The sequence below is a fragment of the Lithobates pipiens genome, unplaced genomic scaffold (genome assembly GCF_037356315.1).
Source record: "Lithobates pipiens isolate NorthernLeopardFrog02 unplaced genomic scaffold, aLitPip1_a1.2 Scaffold_27, whole genome shotgun sequence".
Lineage (NCBI taxonomy): Eukaryota > Metazoa > Chordata > Amphibia > Anura > Ranidae > Lithobates > Lithobates pipiens.
Window position 1 is genome coordinate 24166897 of NW_027507788.1, and position 16077 is coordinate 24182973.

At 43.4% G+C, this 16077-nt stretch overlaps 1 protein-coding gene across 2 annotated transcripts in view; it reads left to right on the plus strand.

Annotated features, from left to right (window-relative positions):
* GSK3A (glycogen synthase kinase 3 alpha) overlaps nucleotides 1–15621 on the plus strand; it is a 41442-nt gene extending 25821 nt beyond the window's left edge. The window contains exons 8-12 of one of the 2 annotated variants that reach the window (XM_077456637.1): nucleotides 2599–2694; nucleotides 3212–3398; nucleotides 4523–4585; nucleotides 7015–7070; nucleotides 8363–15621. In XM_077456637.1, the coding sequence (XP_077312763.1) occupies nucleotides 2599–2694; nucleotides 3212–3398; nucleotides 4523–4585; nucleotides 7015–7055 (387 nt within the window). In that variant the 3' untranslated portion in view covers nucleotides 7056–7070; nucleotides 8363–15621. The remainder of the gene's footprint in view (nucleotides 1–2598; nucleotides 2695–3211; nucleotides 3399–4522; nucleotides 4586–7014; nucleotides 7071–8362) is intronic. The other variant, XM_077456636.1, reaches the window with a different exon arrangement.
* The last annotated feature ends 456 nt before the right edge of the window (nucleotides 15622–16077 follow it).

Genomic DNA, 16077 nt, shown 5'->3' on the forward strand with positions numbered 1-16077 from the left:
TGGAGGTTTTTTCTTTCAAGAAAATAATTTTTGCCTTGTAGGTAAAGTGACAGTCTTGACTATATCCCAGCGATGCCTTATGTGGAATCGGCAATGCCACTCTGCGCACTAGGTCCTTGAAAGCACCACTTAAGCATGAAAAATATTATTCTTCCAGTAGGGCCCGCCACACAGCAAAGTCCATCTCCAGGAAGATCTACCCTTAGTAGTGACACCCCTCCCCTTTCCCAGCATTGCAAGGGTAAAATGCTTGTTATGCCTGAGGCGGTAGAGCATGAGGTATTGCCAGATTTGCCACTTCTGCACTGTCTTCTCTTCACAGCTCCAGCCTCTGGGTGTGCCTTGGTGCCATCTACAGTGCAGGGCTATTAACCCTGCTTTGTACATGTAGGGGCAGGGGCAAGCGTGGCTGTGAGCTGCTTAGATGGGTGGCTGTGGGGGAATTGAGTAAGATATGGCTTATTTCAGAACTGCAAGGGTATTTTATATTCCCGGAGATGGGATTTAAATTCTGACTAGGGGTAGAATACGCTGTACTGTGCCCTTAAGTATTCATACCCCTAGAAATCTCCCCCCCCCCCCCCTGTGGTGTTGGTGTTTTTTTTTTGTTTTTTAGGATTTTTGTGATAGACCAACACAACATGGCACATAATTGTGAAGTGGAAGGAAAATGGTTTTCAAAATGTTCTACAAATATCTGAAAAGTGTGGCATGCATTTTGTATTCGGCCCCCTTTTTATGATTGTACTCCTAACTAAAATCTAGTGGAACCAATTGCCTATAGAGTTCGCCTGTGTGTAATTTATTCTCAGTATAAATACAGCTGTTCTGTGAAGCCCTCGGGTTTTAGACAACCTTGGTGAAAAAATTGCATCACTAAGGCCAAGGAATACACCAGACAAATCAAGGATAAAGCTGTGGAGAAGTTTAAAGCAAGGTTGGGGAAATATATGGAGATAAATGGATATAGAGAGAGATATATCTCCAAGCTTTGAACATCTCACGGAGCACTGTTCGTTCTGTCACCGAACATGGAAAGAGTATGGCACAACTTGCAAACCTACCAAGACATGGCCGTCCACCTAAACTGATAGCTTCCTTTGAGTAATGCTCTCCTTGCCTAAGAGGACCATGGTAATTCTGGAGGAGCTGCAGAGATCCACAAGACAACTATTAGTCATGCACTCCACAAATCCTTGGCCTTTATGGAAGAGTGGCAAGAAAGTCCTTGTTGAAAGAGCCATAAGAAGTCCTGTTTGCAATTTGTGAGAAGCCATGTGGGAACACAGCAAACATGTAAAAGAAGGTGCCCTGGTCAGATGAGACAAAATTGAACTTTGTAGCCTAAAAGCAAAATGCTATGTGTGGCGGAAAACTAACACTGCACATCACCCTGAAGACACCATCCCCACCGTGAAACATGGTGGTGGCAGCATCATGTTGTGGAGATGCTTTTCTTCAGCAGGGACAGGGAAGCTGGTCAGATGATGGGAAGGTGGATGGAGCCAAATACAAGGCAATCTTAACAGAAAACCTGTAAAGCTCCATACACACACTATTAGATTTTCCAAAACCACGTAGTGCAAGGGCCTCACTAATTGTATGCAAATTGAAATTAAAGGTTTGACCCCCATATTCTAGTTTTGGTAAATCTGAAGACAAAAATCTGCAAAAAAAAAATCTAATGGTGTATATGGGGTCCTTAGTCTGCTAAAGACTGGATCGAAGGGTTACCTTCCAGCAGGACAACAGCCATAAACATACAGCCAGAGCTACAATGGAATGGTTTAGTTCAAAGCATATTCATGTGTTAGACTGGACCAGTCCAAGTCCAGACCTAAATCCAATTGAAAAACGGTGGCAAGACTTAAATTTCTGTTCAGATGCTGATCTGACAGGCTTCACTGTCTAGATGCTCAAAGCTGGTAGAGACATCCCCAAAAAGACTTGCAGCAAAACGTGGTTCTACAAAGTATTGACTCCAGGGGGCTGAATACAAACTTAAACCACACCTTTTATTTTTGTAAAAAAAAAAAATTGAAAACCATTTATCATTTTCCTTCCACTTCACAATTATGTGCCACTTTGTGCTGGTTGATCACATAAAAAAAAATCAATCATAATACAATTTACGTTGGTTGTAACGTGACAAAATGTGGACAACTTCAATGGGTTTGACTAAGTTTTCAAGGCACTATAAGCCTTATTTCTCACCCTGGCAGGCTTCCTCCGTGCTGTGAGGTTCCCCCTAAAGCCTCCTCTTTAGTCCCCCTGGCTGATGGTCACACAATGTAATCTAATACAACACAGGACAAAAATTCCTACGTTGTACAGGACCACAGGGGACCCCCCACAACTCCAAGCCTTGGAAAGAGTGTCATGCAAGGAATAAGTCCTATTCCTCTTCTACTAGATTTAGAGCATGTAACCTTTGCACTAAGGAGGGGAGGCCCACTGAGAATACTTTATTTTTTTTTCCCCAATTCTGAAGTTCTGCTTTAACATTTGAATTGGTGGTCATAATAAGCCACCCTTACAGATGTACTGAACCAATGGGACTTAACTAACTTTGTGCCCACACTCCGATTCTGTTTACAGGTTTTAGGAACTCCCACACGGGAACAAATCCGAGAGATGAATCCAAATTACACAGAATTCAAATTTCCACAAATAAAAGCACATCCCTGGACAAAGGTAAGTTGCAAAATTTAGGTCATCCCAGGCAAAATTTGAGCTGTAGTGTATACATAACCATTCATAAGGGGTTGCAGGGTGAATTATTAACCTCTTTACCATTGTATGTGCAGTGGGGAAATTTTGCTTTCATGAAAGTAGAATTCCAGATTTATTAAATTGTATTACCCATTTTCATTACAGAACCATGCAGCATTTGTGTGAAGTGATGGACTGTAGGAGCATTAGTGGCTTTGTCTTGTGCCAGCTGTAAGGGCAACGTCCTGTCTGCTGCCAGAATAAGTTGGGCAAAGTGCTTCTCTGCCATTTAGGAGAACCCTTGTATTTTTATCAATAAATTCAAGGCTTCCCCTGATTGGCCAAGGTGGAGAATGTTATGTCAACAACCTACCTCTCCATCTCTGCGGAATTAAGGAAGCCTTGTATTACTATTACTCTTCATTCAATGCATTCTTGTTTAAAATGTACTAAATTGTTTTAATCCTTTCATGCATTAACTTTATTTTTATTTTCCCAGGTCTTTAAGCCCCGTACCTCTCCTGAAGCCATCACGTTGTGCAGCCGGCTTTTGGAGTACACCCCAGACACCCGCGCCTCCCCGCTACAGGCCTGTGCACACTCCTTCTTTGACGAGCTTCGCGACCCCAATACACGCCTACCCAGCGGCAGGGAATTGCCTAACATGTTCAATTTCAGTTCTGTAGGTAAGATTGGCAGGAGTTGAGCAATCATTTAAGTTTGTGTTTAAGATTCTCCAGGGTCCAAGAGCCTGCTGTGCAATTCAGTCCACCATCAGTAATATGACCGCGAGTAAATCAAGCGTATGCTGCAAGTCCTTGAACAAAATCTGGGCTCATCTTTGTAAGGGGGGGATGACAATTGCGATAAACTCTCGCAAATAGAATTGCAGGACACCGTAGCTGCAAAGAAGCTTGTTCACTACTTTTGGGTGAAAGGCATCCCGCATTTTTGTTCATGGTATTTATTTTTTATTTTTTATCCCGATGGTTACCTGACAAATGATGGGAAAGTCGCGTTTGTTGTGCTATTGAAATTTAAGGGCAGCGCACGTCGTCCTGGGTTTTGCCTCTATTGGGGAACGCAGTGATTCTGCCCGCAGTTTTGGAACACGGAGATGTGAATGGAGCCTTAGAGCTACATGCACGGATTAGTTGAATGTGAAAGCAGTATGGGGGCCAAAGGCTTTTTTTTTTTTTTTTTTTTTTTTTTATTATTGTGTTCGACAACCAGTGTGACTTCAGACTGGCTCATTGCCTGCAGTGAAAACCAAAACTTAAGCTACTATAATCGGAGGGGCGATCCTGCAGGTTACTGCATCGCAAGTCTTCTGGTGGCAGTTCACATTGCCCTGTGCGGACTGCTGGGAGTGTCAAATTTGCTGCCACCCCCAAATCAGTTGGCATATTGCAGTGAGAACTGTAAATTCAGATCGCATGGGTGTCAAAATCAATGCGATCCGATTCTGCTGCGAACCAAAAGGGCCCTGTGCAAGTTTGGTCCAAATAAAAATTTCATCCATACTATCTGTATGGCTGAAATGGCAGTGTGGTGCAAATGGCAATGTGAGGTCTGACATTGCACCAGTGGGAACCGACCCTAAGTAATATCAACCGCTTCTAGACCAGCGACATACCCATGCGTCGCTGGACTTTCAGTGGTTATACCAGGATGATGCCTGTTTTTCTAGCAAAAAATACTGATACATGTAAACAAAGTGCCAGAAAAGACCCGAACTGGAAGTGGTTATATGCTTGTGTGAGGATGGTGCAAAGCTCCAAATGTGATTAAATTCTTTTTTCCTTTGCAGAACTCTCCATTCAGCCCTCATTGAACTCCATCCTCATACCCCCTCATGCACAGTTACATCATGGTAAGTGGTGCGGTAGCATTCGACTGATTTTCGCTCTAAGAAACCTACCAGAAAAAGTCATAGGTCACCTTAGTCTTTGTTTCATATTTAACACTTTTACACAGCAGGTTGTCATTGAGAACCAACAAAACCACCCAGCATTTTATGACAAATGGTAAATGGTATGGGTTTTGTCCTGTCTAGAAATTAGATTACACACAGAGCTGAATAAATATCGCACAACCCTTACTGCTAGCAGTGATCGATTGTCTGCCTTTTCCAACTGCAGAAGAAAACATGAGCAGAACTAGTGGTTAGCTTTTTATTAAACTTCACTGCTTTTGTTTAATACCAAAAAAAGGGCAAAACTTTACACTTTAGAAGATATAAGTTAAAACTGGTTTCGCCATTCGTTTCGCTCAACTTTTCCATTTCCAAGAATGGAACAGCTGTAGTCTTGGGACATGTTGGTTCTGAGAGGTTCCTAGGGGTTTCCAGTTTCAGTGAAAATATAACTTGAAAATCCCAGCCTGATCCAAAATGCATCCCAGGATTTCCCAACCTAGGATACAAAGCCACTAAAATTTTGGAATGGGGTCCTCCCTTTCATGCATTGGATTGCCTGTGGGAGTTGCTTGCTTGTGCTGCTGGGACTAAATTCTGTTTTCGGTATGTTTTTATTAAAAGGTTTTTCCAAAAAGGACACAAATTGTAGGCAAAGAATGCCCTCAAAGAGGTAAAGCCCACCACGTGGGTGGAACATATTAAAACATCAAGAACAAATATAAAAGGATTTAAATGCTATACCACCGGTCATCTTCAACGCGAAGGGTTGCCATTATAAAGTATGTTTTGAAATAAAGAATTATAAAGGCATATAACAATCCTAAATGCTAAAGCTGGCATAGGTTGGGAGTAAGCAAAGTGCTCTACAAGTGTGTTATCAAATTTAACTAAAAAAAAGTGCAAATTGAAGAAGAGGAAAAGTTAAAAAAAAAAAAGGGGGGGGGGGGAGGGTGAAAGAGGCAAGGAACAAAAAGGAGGGGGGGGACGAGAGAAACGAAAGCAAAATGCCTGTCTGAACGCCCACCTCCACTGCCCACACTCCTCAGTTGGATGCTGCGGCTAAATTCTTTAGCAATCTGCCTGCACTCCAAAGAGGCAGTGTGATCTGCAGACTGTCCTATACCATACCCCCCAGGGTTTGATATCAAAGGTGACTTGCTGTTAGTCACCCTCAAGTAGTGCAGGAAGGTGGACAAGGTTTCTCAGTGGCACTTCACTCTCCTGCACTGCCTGGAAATGACTTGACCACTTAGACCACACAGGGCAGTGAGTCTACACATGTGGTGCAGGTTTACTCACTATTTGGGTCTCCTGGTTCACAGATGCCATGGGATAAACTGTTTATGGAAAATCAAACTAGGTTAGAAAAAGAGAATTACTGTGAAGGTACGTTGGAGACCACAAATACAGGAGGTAAAGAATGGTTGTTGGGTAAATGAAACTACAGCAAGAAGCGGGCTTTGACATCCCGTGGGGGGGGGGTGGCTTGTCTTGTACACAGCGATACCAACCTGACAGGTTTTGTAACGTACCCCACTCTGTCCCAAAAAAGTCTGCTCTACTTGTGTATGTACTTGCATTAAATTAACTTTTTTTTTTTTTTTTGCCCTGACCAAATCAAATTCCCCATCCAAAGATGCAAACTTCCTTTTTTTTTGGTTTGGGGCTTCAGGTGTGCAGTAACATTCTGACAGTGCCAGTGCGTTATAGCCTGAGACTTCTATAGAGCCACCTTTTTTTTATAGATGTCTATTCACAGGCAGTCGGGACAGTGAGACTTGTGGAACTGACCAGAGGTTGCGCCTGCCAGAATGAGGAAAGTATGCATCCGTGGAGGGGAGAGGGTGGGTTTGGTCAGGTCAAAAATAATTGCACTTAAACAGATTTGGAGTGCAAAAAAATTTAACTGCTGGTATGCTATTCCCACATTGATAGCTGCATTACATTGTAGCTGCCTTACCAGTAAGCTGTCTCTTGGGTATAAATTTTATTCCACTGGAGTTTTGCAGAAAAGGCCTCAAGGCCCCCCCCCGTGCTTGAGATCCTGATGTTTGGGTACAGGTGCACCAGTCTAACCTTACTGCCAGCAGCCCAGAAAGCTGAGGCTGAAAGCTGCTGTGGCATTCATCCCTGGGCGAAATGTTGGTTCCACTCCGTCCAACCACTCCAGCTTTCAGCCTCCCAAGCTGCTGGCAACAGTACTGTGCCTTTCGCCCACTTTACAATGCTGTAGTCTCCTGTACCCAGCGCTAAATTCCCAGTGAGAATGAGGCCTAAGATGAATTGAAAGATGTCCTATTGTGAAGGCAGCTGCTTCATAACTAACCCACAGTGAAGTGAATTGTATTTGTAATATAATTGTGCGGTGATCTCTCTGTCAACAGGGAGGGATCCGACGCATGTACAGAAGGCAGCTGTTTCATAGCCAGGGTCGACTCAGGTAATTTGATTTTCTGGACTGTTGTAATGATGTAAAGAGGCTGGGAAAGAGAGCTCCTGGATGACTAACAATGTTTTACAAAGTTACTTATTGTGCAGTTGGAAAGTTCACTGAATCTGGAAAGCTCTTCAATGGCGTTAGCCTTATAGACCAAAGGAGAGCAATCCAAAGGTTAGGAAATGCTTTACAGGCAGGGAGCAGGTGGAAAGTGAACCAAGTTTTAACATGCAATGCATATTTTACAACCATTAAAGTGTGTGCCTGGACAAGATGATAAACATATACTGTACATGTACATTTTTGCCCTTGGTTTATGCCTGTAAAAACGCAAGTACAGAAAATACCTGTAGATTCTGACCAAAATCTGTGTGATCCTGATTATCAGTCAACCAAATGCCTCACACTCTGAAATCCCAAGTAATGTTAGCCCTGCCTTCTATGCTGGACTACAGATCACCTCCTCTGCTCAATCTCCCTAATGTGGGGGTGGGTCCAGCAGGGAGAGCTCTGGTGGAGCTGGTTACACTGCTTGGGATTTCGGCAGAACCAAGGCAGAGTTGTAGGCTTGATACAGGAAGTTGAGAGCACGTGGATTTTTTGGGCAGATTAAGGGCTCATTTACACCAGCGGTTGGACTCAGTAAAACCGTGCAGTGGAGCTGTGCTTTTCCCATCTCTCAACTGCTTCCTTAGCTGGAAAGGCAGTGGTTGGCTGTGTACACAGGCCACAAAGCATTGTGGCTGGACACATGTACACCCATGACCAGAATGCTTCCTACTGTTCAAGTGAATGGGGCCATGCTGCAACTGCATGTAATGCACACAATTGCAGAACGACAGTCTGCTGGTGAGGAGGTGATAAATGCCTCATGATAGCCTGTGAAATCTGAAGAACCATCTGAACATGGGAGCAACACTAGTGTGAAAATGGGTACATTTCAGTATTTGCAGCTTTACTAAAGAGACTAAACACAGATAAATTGGCACCTACTGTACTTTATTTTTCCCCAGACATGTACATTAATAGCAGTGCAGATTCCTGGAGGTTCCTGCTATACCATAAGAAACTGACCATTCTGGTGGGAGGCTGGCCTGGCCTTTGTTTTCCTTTCTGCTTATCAAGACTGTCCAGCATAGAGATGAGCCAATAGGAAAATATGGGGGGGGGGGGAGGGGGAAGAGAATCTGCCTTTCACACCACCAGAAATGTCAGTTTTGCAGAAGAGCAATCAGATTTTGAAATGCCTAAAGTATTTTTAATTTTGTTAATTTTTTTTAACCTTTTTTTAATAGGGGAGGCAAGACCTGGATCAGACAGACTCAAAACCAGTGACGTAGCAGAGCTGAACTCCTCATGAGGATTACTCTTCCATCTTCACCCCACCCCACCCCATCTCATCAGTGCTCTTCTCACTTCCTCATCCCAGCTGACGCTTGACACTACCCGTGCGCAAGAGGCATTATGGGGATGTCCTGTTTTATCTTCACCTCATCACTGACTTTTTGATGATCAGCCACGGTTTGATCGTCCAATACTGGGTTTTCAAACCCCAATCAAATTTATCATTCGGAAGTCAGGGGTTCCTTTTTTTAACTGCACAGAAGCCGATGCCCGAAAAGCTGTAAAGCGCTGCTTTGGACACCTTCAAAACATGGGTGACCTTTTGGGCATCTCGTCAATGTCAGTCCTTTGGCTTGTCATGTGGTGGCTCCTGGCCAACTTTGATCATGTTGTCAAGTGTTCATTTGTTTCGAAGTGGGCAAAGGAACAATGCATATATATTTTGCTTTTTTTTTTTTTTTTTTTTTTTTTAATTCCCCCTTATTACAGTTGTCCTTTGCCCCTTGGTGTATGTATATCAGTCTCCCCAGTTAATATAAACAGTACTTCTCGAATGTAGAGCTGTAGGCATCATGTTTTCCAGTGGCTGTCTGAAGGTCCCTTGAAGGCTGCCAAACACGGCAAATACAGAATCTGGCAGCTGTTCAGTCAGTGTAGGCTAACCAGAGCAAATGGTAAATTGGATGATATACACTAGAATGTTTAGCTCCCCCATTGTACTAATGCACCTACCTCTGTGGCAGTGGTTCTGGTTTTCTGCTGCAGTGTCTGTTCCTTAACAGCTTTTTAGAACTTCTTTTTTTTTTTTTTTTTTTTTATGATTTAATTCTTCCCCTTTCCTAGGACTCTGGGCCTCATACATAAACATGTCTGATAGACCAATAGCTGTTACCTGTGCAGTTCAGAATAATCTGGATACAAATGAAAACTTCCTTTTTGACCCTGGACTTTAGGAAAGAGTCTAAAGAAAATCTGCTTTGGGTACAATGTTCCCACCGAGCAATCACTTAGCCTAGGTTAACACATGTGGTGCAGGAAATGCAGCAATCCCTGTGCGTTTCCCGCATTGCAATCGCAGAGTTTGTGATCCACTGCTGGTGTCAATGCAGAGTTAAAAACACCCCAAATGCAGGGCACTGGATTGCCTGGTTCAAAAGGACCACACAATCTGGTTGTGGCACGGCTCCAAAAAAGTTGGCTGCACCACTTTTGTGCCCTTTATGCCCATTCAAAATGAATAAGCTCAAATCATACCGCACTGAGTTGCATAGGAATGCGGTGCAGTTCCTGTGTGATTCACATGTGGGTTTATAGTGTGAACCACGGCTTAGTCTTGTGTTCCTTCTCTCATAGGGCAGATGGCGACTGGCTAGTGTAGAGCAGCACAGACTCTCAGACATTTACTATATATGGGGCCCATATTTGATGATTATGCTTTTAGCATTTTTGTAGTCTTGGCAAAGTGTGCCATGTACAGCAGGACATGGTCATGTGATAACGCCTAATCTGTGTGGGGTTCTTGTGTATTTCCTGGCAATTCAGTTTTAATCAAACATTTGATCCTGTTAGTCCCAACTCTGCTCTACATACTTGTACAGAGGTTCTAAAAAAGTTCCTCTTTTTGTCTCTACCAGTTTTTCAGTTCTTGCCAGGGTGATATTGTCAGGCCCTTTCTGTTTTGCTATATTGAAGTCTTACCCCACTGATAGGTGAGGCAGGCAGTCGCCAAACTAGGAGTTGCATAACATTTTCCCCTTCAGCCTAGGTTCAGACTATTGTGATCTGACATTGCATGTGGTTCGCACCCACACGGCAGGTGCTGATCACATGCGATGTCTGAGCAATGTGAGTTCAGTTGTATGGCTGAATTGGCATTGGATTCGCACAAAGTGCAGAGACTAATTTTTCCCCACACTAGAATCAGATCGCATGGATTTTCTCACTTATGCGATCCGATTCCTGTGCGAGTTCAGTTCTCAATGCAATCTGTGACCCGATCTGGGGGTGTCATTAACAATGTATTGACGCCTGCAGCGGTTCGCAGAAGGCAGTGTGAACTGCCTATGAGAGGGCCGATGAGGGGACTCTCGCCTTGGTATTGTGCTGTTTCCCACATCGTACTGGTCTGAGCCTAAGTCTGTCTAAAATTTGGGCACCATCCTTCTGTAGTGGATTATTTGATCTTTTTTCTTTGGTCATGCAGGGAAGCCACTTAACTTCTACCCTAGCAGCATATATTTTCCTTTCTAAACGTTTTTTTTTTTTTTTTTCCTCCTCCCTTCTCCATGTAAGCACCCAACAGACTTGTCAGAACTTACAGAGCTCTGGACTCCCCTTCCATATGCAGGTACTGTGCAGTCATAAGGCACCATTCTAAAACCAGGGTATGGGCAAACATATGACTTAATGCCTTTATCTCATCTAAATATTTCACTTGGCTCCAAATGGCTTAATGGAATGAGTGAGTTGGAGAGTTATGCTCTGCTAGGGCAGGGAGCAGTACACACACAAGCCTCACTCCACTGTGTTTGGTGGGCATGTGTCTCTGACCGTAATCCAGTGCCAATATCAAGCAATCAAAGCTTGTTGCGGTTTGGTAAGTCGAGTGCGGCTTCTGTTTTTGTATGCCTGGAAGGAAGCAGGTGGGTCTCGGAGAGCTTGTGTGCTCATGGTTTGTGCAAAAGTTTGCCTGGAGAGTTGTCACTTGTACACATTTGTTGTCGATGACCTTTTTTTTATTTTATTTTTTTGCCCTGCATGGCCAAAGCTGCTTGAGGAACTCTTGTTGAAAACCATTTTTTAACATTTTCGTGTAGCTGTGGGTCTCAATTTGCCTTTCATTTGTAGACCACAATCCATAGCCCTCTACCTCTACAGGGTCCAGCACAAGGCCAAGCACACCCTATTTGAGCATAGCTTCTAATAGTTGCTCAAATTTTCATGGACTTGTTTCATAATGTTAGACATTTCATTGCTTATCCAAGCAACCTAACCCCTTCTAATGAACTAAACAAGCTGCTTGGATAATTGGCAAATTCTCCAACTTAAGAGTCCATCTGACTGATTGTGACCAACTACTACTAGCTTTACCATGACCTGGATAAATGAGAGCCTTAGGCCCCTCTCTGACGTTCCGATCGGGTCCACCTGTCTATCTAGCAGACCCGATCAGAACCTCCGTTCTTCTCTATGGAGCGGCAGGTGTAAATGGATATGTCTGTTTACACCCACCTACATTCAATCCGATCCGCCAAAAAGACAGATGGTGTTCCTCTTCCATTCAGCGGATCGGATGGCAGTTGGTTGTAAGCGGACAGGCGGTCTGTTTACATCCGGCTGCCGATAGAGAAGAGCAGTCTGTCGGTGTCCGCTCTGTATGAGCGGAGCAGACAGACATGTAGTCTGCCTGGTCAGTTGGGATCAGCAGAGAGCTCCCCTTGCTGTGCAAGTGGATCGCAGCCGCAGTCTGCCCCGTAAAATCTGGCTTTGTGGAGTTCTTACATAATTACATATTTCACAACCTAGTCTGATGATTGCATCAGCTTCTAGCACTATGGCTGCAGTCTTCATCTAATAATCAGTGTTTTTCTTTACTGAAGTTTTCATTCACCAGTGGCTGTAAAAATGGTTGAGGTTTGTTTAGTATGTGCTGCCAGCTTGCAATGGAATTTTGAACTCCGGCTTGAGCGGATATACAAATTACTGTTCTTGCACACATTCAGAGACGTCATGGTTTTGACATGGCAGGAAGGCATTTTTAAGCATCTGCCTCAACTTTGCGGTAGAAAGGACAGATCATGTCTTAAGCTTTCTGCATAAAGGCAGCCATTGGGGCGACTTCATTATGTTTAATGTTTTATATTCGTAAAAGAAACCTGTAGTGGCGGTCTACCATTGTTGGATTCTACAAAGACTAGTTACCTGACATCAGTACTAGACAACAAACGAGTCCTGTTTTAATCTGCATTCTTGCTTTAGGTCGGTAATTGTGTAAAGGAGCCACGCAAAGTAATCGGTGCAGGTCATTCACATGTTCTCAGCAGCTTTTCCGTTTAATTTTTTGTTTTTTTAGCCGCTTATTGCAAAATGTGGTTAATACTGAGCTTAAAGTAGGAGTCCAGCCTGAGCTTGTTTGGCTGGGCTTTTCCTATGGGTCACAGGAGTTCAATTTTTATATATTTTTTTTATTTTTATTTTTTGCACGCCTGTGACCCGTTTTCAGCAGAGCGCAGGCTCAAGTCTGCTCTCTGCTGACATCATAGGAATCCATCCAGGCACTGCATCATCCTGACAAAGTCTGGACCTGGCAGGTGCCTGGACTGATGCCGTCACACCCTCCCAGTGAGAAGCGGAGATGGCCGATCCCTGTCCATCCACAGCTCGGCGCTCCAGTGAGCGTAGAGGAGCAGAGTGGAGAGCTGCTGATTGACACTCAGAAACTCTCTAAGGGAGGTAAGAGTATCAAGCCATCAGCGGTGTTTGATCGCTTGGTTCTCAGTGCAGAGGCGACAGACCCATGGGCACCAGACCTATGGTGCCTAAGTGTAAAACTGCAAAAAAAAAAAAACTAAGTTGCAGAATCCTTGCCCTCCATGTGCTTGAATTGGTGCATAAGAGAAGCAGGCAATGCCACCTTCTAGCAACCCATCATCAGATTCCAGGTTTAGTTTAGAAAGTAAGTAGCAGCCTGGTAGTTTTTATTTTTATTATTATACAGGTGTAAAGCCATTTTAAATTTTTAGGGTTTTTATTATGTTTTAGGTTACTTCTGCTTGGGATAGAGGTGAAGCTGTGAGAAGCCCTTTTAATGTCTTAAGCTCTAGAGTCTCTGCAGCGCTTGTTTTACTATATAGGCTACATATGCGCTGAGGACTGGGTTTTTTAAGCTGTTTGTAGGAGGAAATTGTCCAGAAAACTACACCTTCTATTTACTAAGCTTTGGGACTGCATCTTGTGTCTCAGTTTTAAGCTTACCTGATGCTGTGTTCTGCACAGCAAGTATACTCGTCTAGCTGGCAGACTGTCCTGCTGGGCTCCTCCTCTCTGCAGGTGCCTCTGCCTCCTTCCTTTATTGAATGGAACTAGTATAGTGCCTCCCTGCATATGCATGTCATGCATCCCAGAAGGCATCGGGGGCACCCATGTCATTCGCCTAGGCCAGTGATGGTGAACCTTGTCCCAGGTATTTTAGAGCGGCATTTCCCATGATGCTCATGCACTCTGTAGTTGAGCATCATGGGAAATGTAATGTCCTTGTTTATCAACACGTTTCAACGATCACCCACTTAGTGATTTTTAATTCCCATGTTCTCAGCCTTATTGGGGAGTGGGGAGGGGGGTTGGGCTCTCTTTGAAATGGGGGATCCACAGACTAAAATGCTTTCATAAATGGAGACCTTTGGTCCTTGATCATTGTCAAGTTGAAAAACCGACAATGGATTCAAGTCCTTCTCGCTCAGGGTTTCTCAACCAGGGTTTAATGGAATCCTTGGGGTCCTCCAAAGGTTTCTAGGGCTTCTTTGAGCAATTTTTCCTCTTAAATATGTTCCCACTGATGCCATTGATCTTTTTTAGCTTTCTGTAAGGGGGTAATTCTTCCCAATGACCAAGTGTAAGGAGCATTCTTCCCACTGACCAAATCACTAATGTATTCAGACTTGTAGATCTAGTAATTGCACAAGGGATTCCTCGAGATCAGAAAGTTATTTCAAGGGTTCCTCTGTGTTGAAAAGGTTGAGAGGCTGTTCTAGCTAATCGATCCAGACTGTTAAATGTACTTGGAAGTGTTTCAGATTTACACACGAACAAATGAATTTAGTGTTATACATTCATTCTATTCATGTGGAGTCCCTTTTTTTTCTTCTCCCACACTGCACTGGGTGAATGAAAGGGATAATATAGGCGCTAAGCTTTTTATTAAATTTATGAAAGCCCCTCCCAGTAGCGGTCAGTACTCTTCTTGGTACCCCATACGCTGCACTCGGTGTTATTGCTGTGTTTGATTAGCGGTTTTGCCATTCTCCAGCTGGTGCAGGCAAATTCAAGAAAGCAGCTTGCTAGTGATGCTTGGCAACCCATTGGATTCCAGTTTGAGAGTCACATGTGTGAAAGAGCTGTGATTGTATTTTGTGGTTTGTTAAACTCTATAGATTGTTGGTCTTTGCACTGCCATACTGTATAAGCCTCAGAGTAGCTGTCCTAATCTATACACTGTATAGATAAGGGACCTTTTTGTGTTACATTTTATAGTGGAGCCATCCATGTGCTGGACTGAACTGATCTGTGTTGTGAACTAATGCTTGTGTTAGGCACTGTGATACCTCAGTGGTGTCATAAAGCCTCGAGGCTGAGCTGCGGGTAGGTTCTAGAGTTTCTTCACATGCATGCAAGTTTTTTTGCTTCTCAGCCAAGTTGTCTCTTGAAAATTGGTTCAACGTAGCAACTGTTTCATGGTGCTGTAGACGGCTCTTGCAAGATGGGTGCCTGTTTGGTACAGGCCTATCTCAGAGGAGAGCTGTCAAACACTTTTTCCAGAGACCTTTTTGGTTGCAAGCATGGGATTTGCATTAAGGTGGAGAAAACCCGTTGATCAATATCGCCTTTTTAAAATCAATTAGTTTGACACTTCCATGTTTTGTGTTAAAGCTTTTTATTGGTGACCTGTAGCTGTTCCATAAAACCTGGATAATACAGGTCTGTTTTCCTCAGCTTATCTGCTTGTCCTGGCAGCCAAAAACAATTGATCCATTTTACCTGCCACCAACATCCCCATTTTCTTCTAAATCTAGTTTATTTGTGGGTCACATTTGGAATAGTTTCCCTGCCTTTTTTTTTTTTTTTTTTTTCTTTGTAAATATATATATTTTCCTCATACTACAAATTCTTTTATCTGAGAATATGTAGCAATTGATTTTTGTAAATATGTTCATTTTGTTTTATTTTTCTTAATGAAAATGTTGAGTCAAATTTGATTTCTACCCTTTTGATCTCCCACCTTACCCCCCCCCTTTTAACCATTTTATTTTTTTCCCTCAGCCCCTTCCCTTTTTATTCCTGTTTTAGAATTGAGACGTGAATACTGTATTGTTGTAGAAGCAAAACAAAAAGCCAGAATATAGTTTGGTAGAAGCCCCGGCCTCTGTCCTCTTGTGGGCTGCTGTGGCTTCTGGAAGTGTACAGCAATCTTCAATAAATTATTGGCATGAAGACATTCTGGTTCTTGGTTTTTGTTATTCCTGCATGTGTGTCCGCCAGGGCTCATTCTCATTATGCATGTATGGTATTGTGGACTTGGCGATCCTCTGAAAAGAGTTCTGTCATGCAATCAGATCTCGGACTGGTTCTTGAACTCCTGTATGGTCAAAAGGATTTGTATGCTCCTCAACATTTTTGAGTTCATGTGTGTTTCCAGTGAATGGTATGGGTAATGTTTTGCATACAGACACCTTAGACTAGTGATGGCGAACCTCGGTACCCCAGATGTTTTCGAACTACATTTCCCATGATACTCATGCACTCTGCAGTGTAGTTGAGCATCATGGGAAACGTAGTGCCAAAACATCTGGGGTGCCAAGGTTTGCCATCGCTGCCTTAGGCACCTTTTACACTGGGGTGGTGCGGGCATCGGCAGTAAAGTGCCACCATTTTAGCGGTGGTCTGCAGCCGC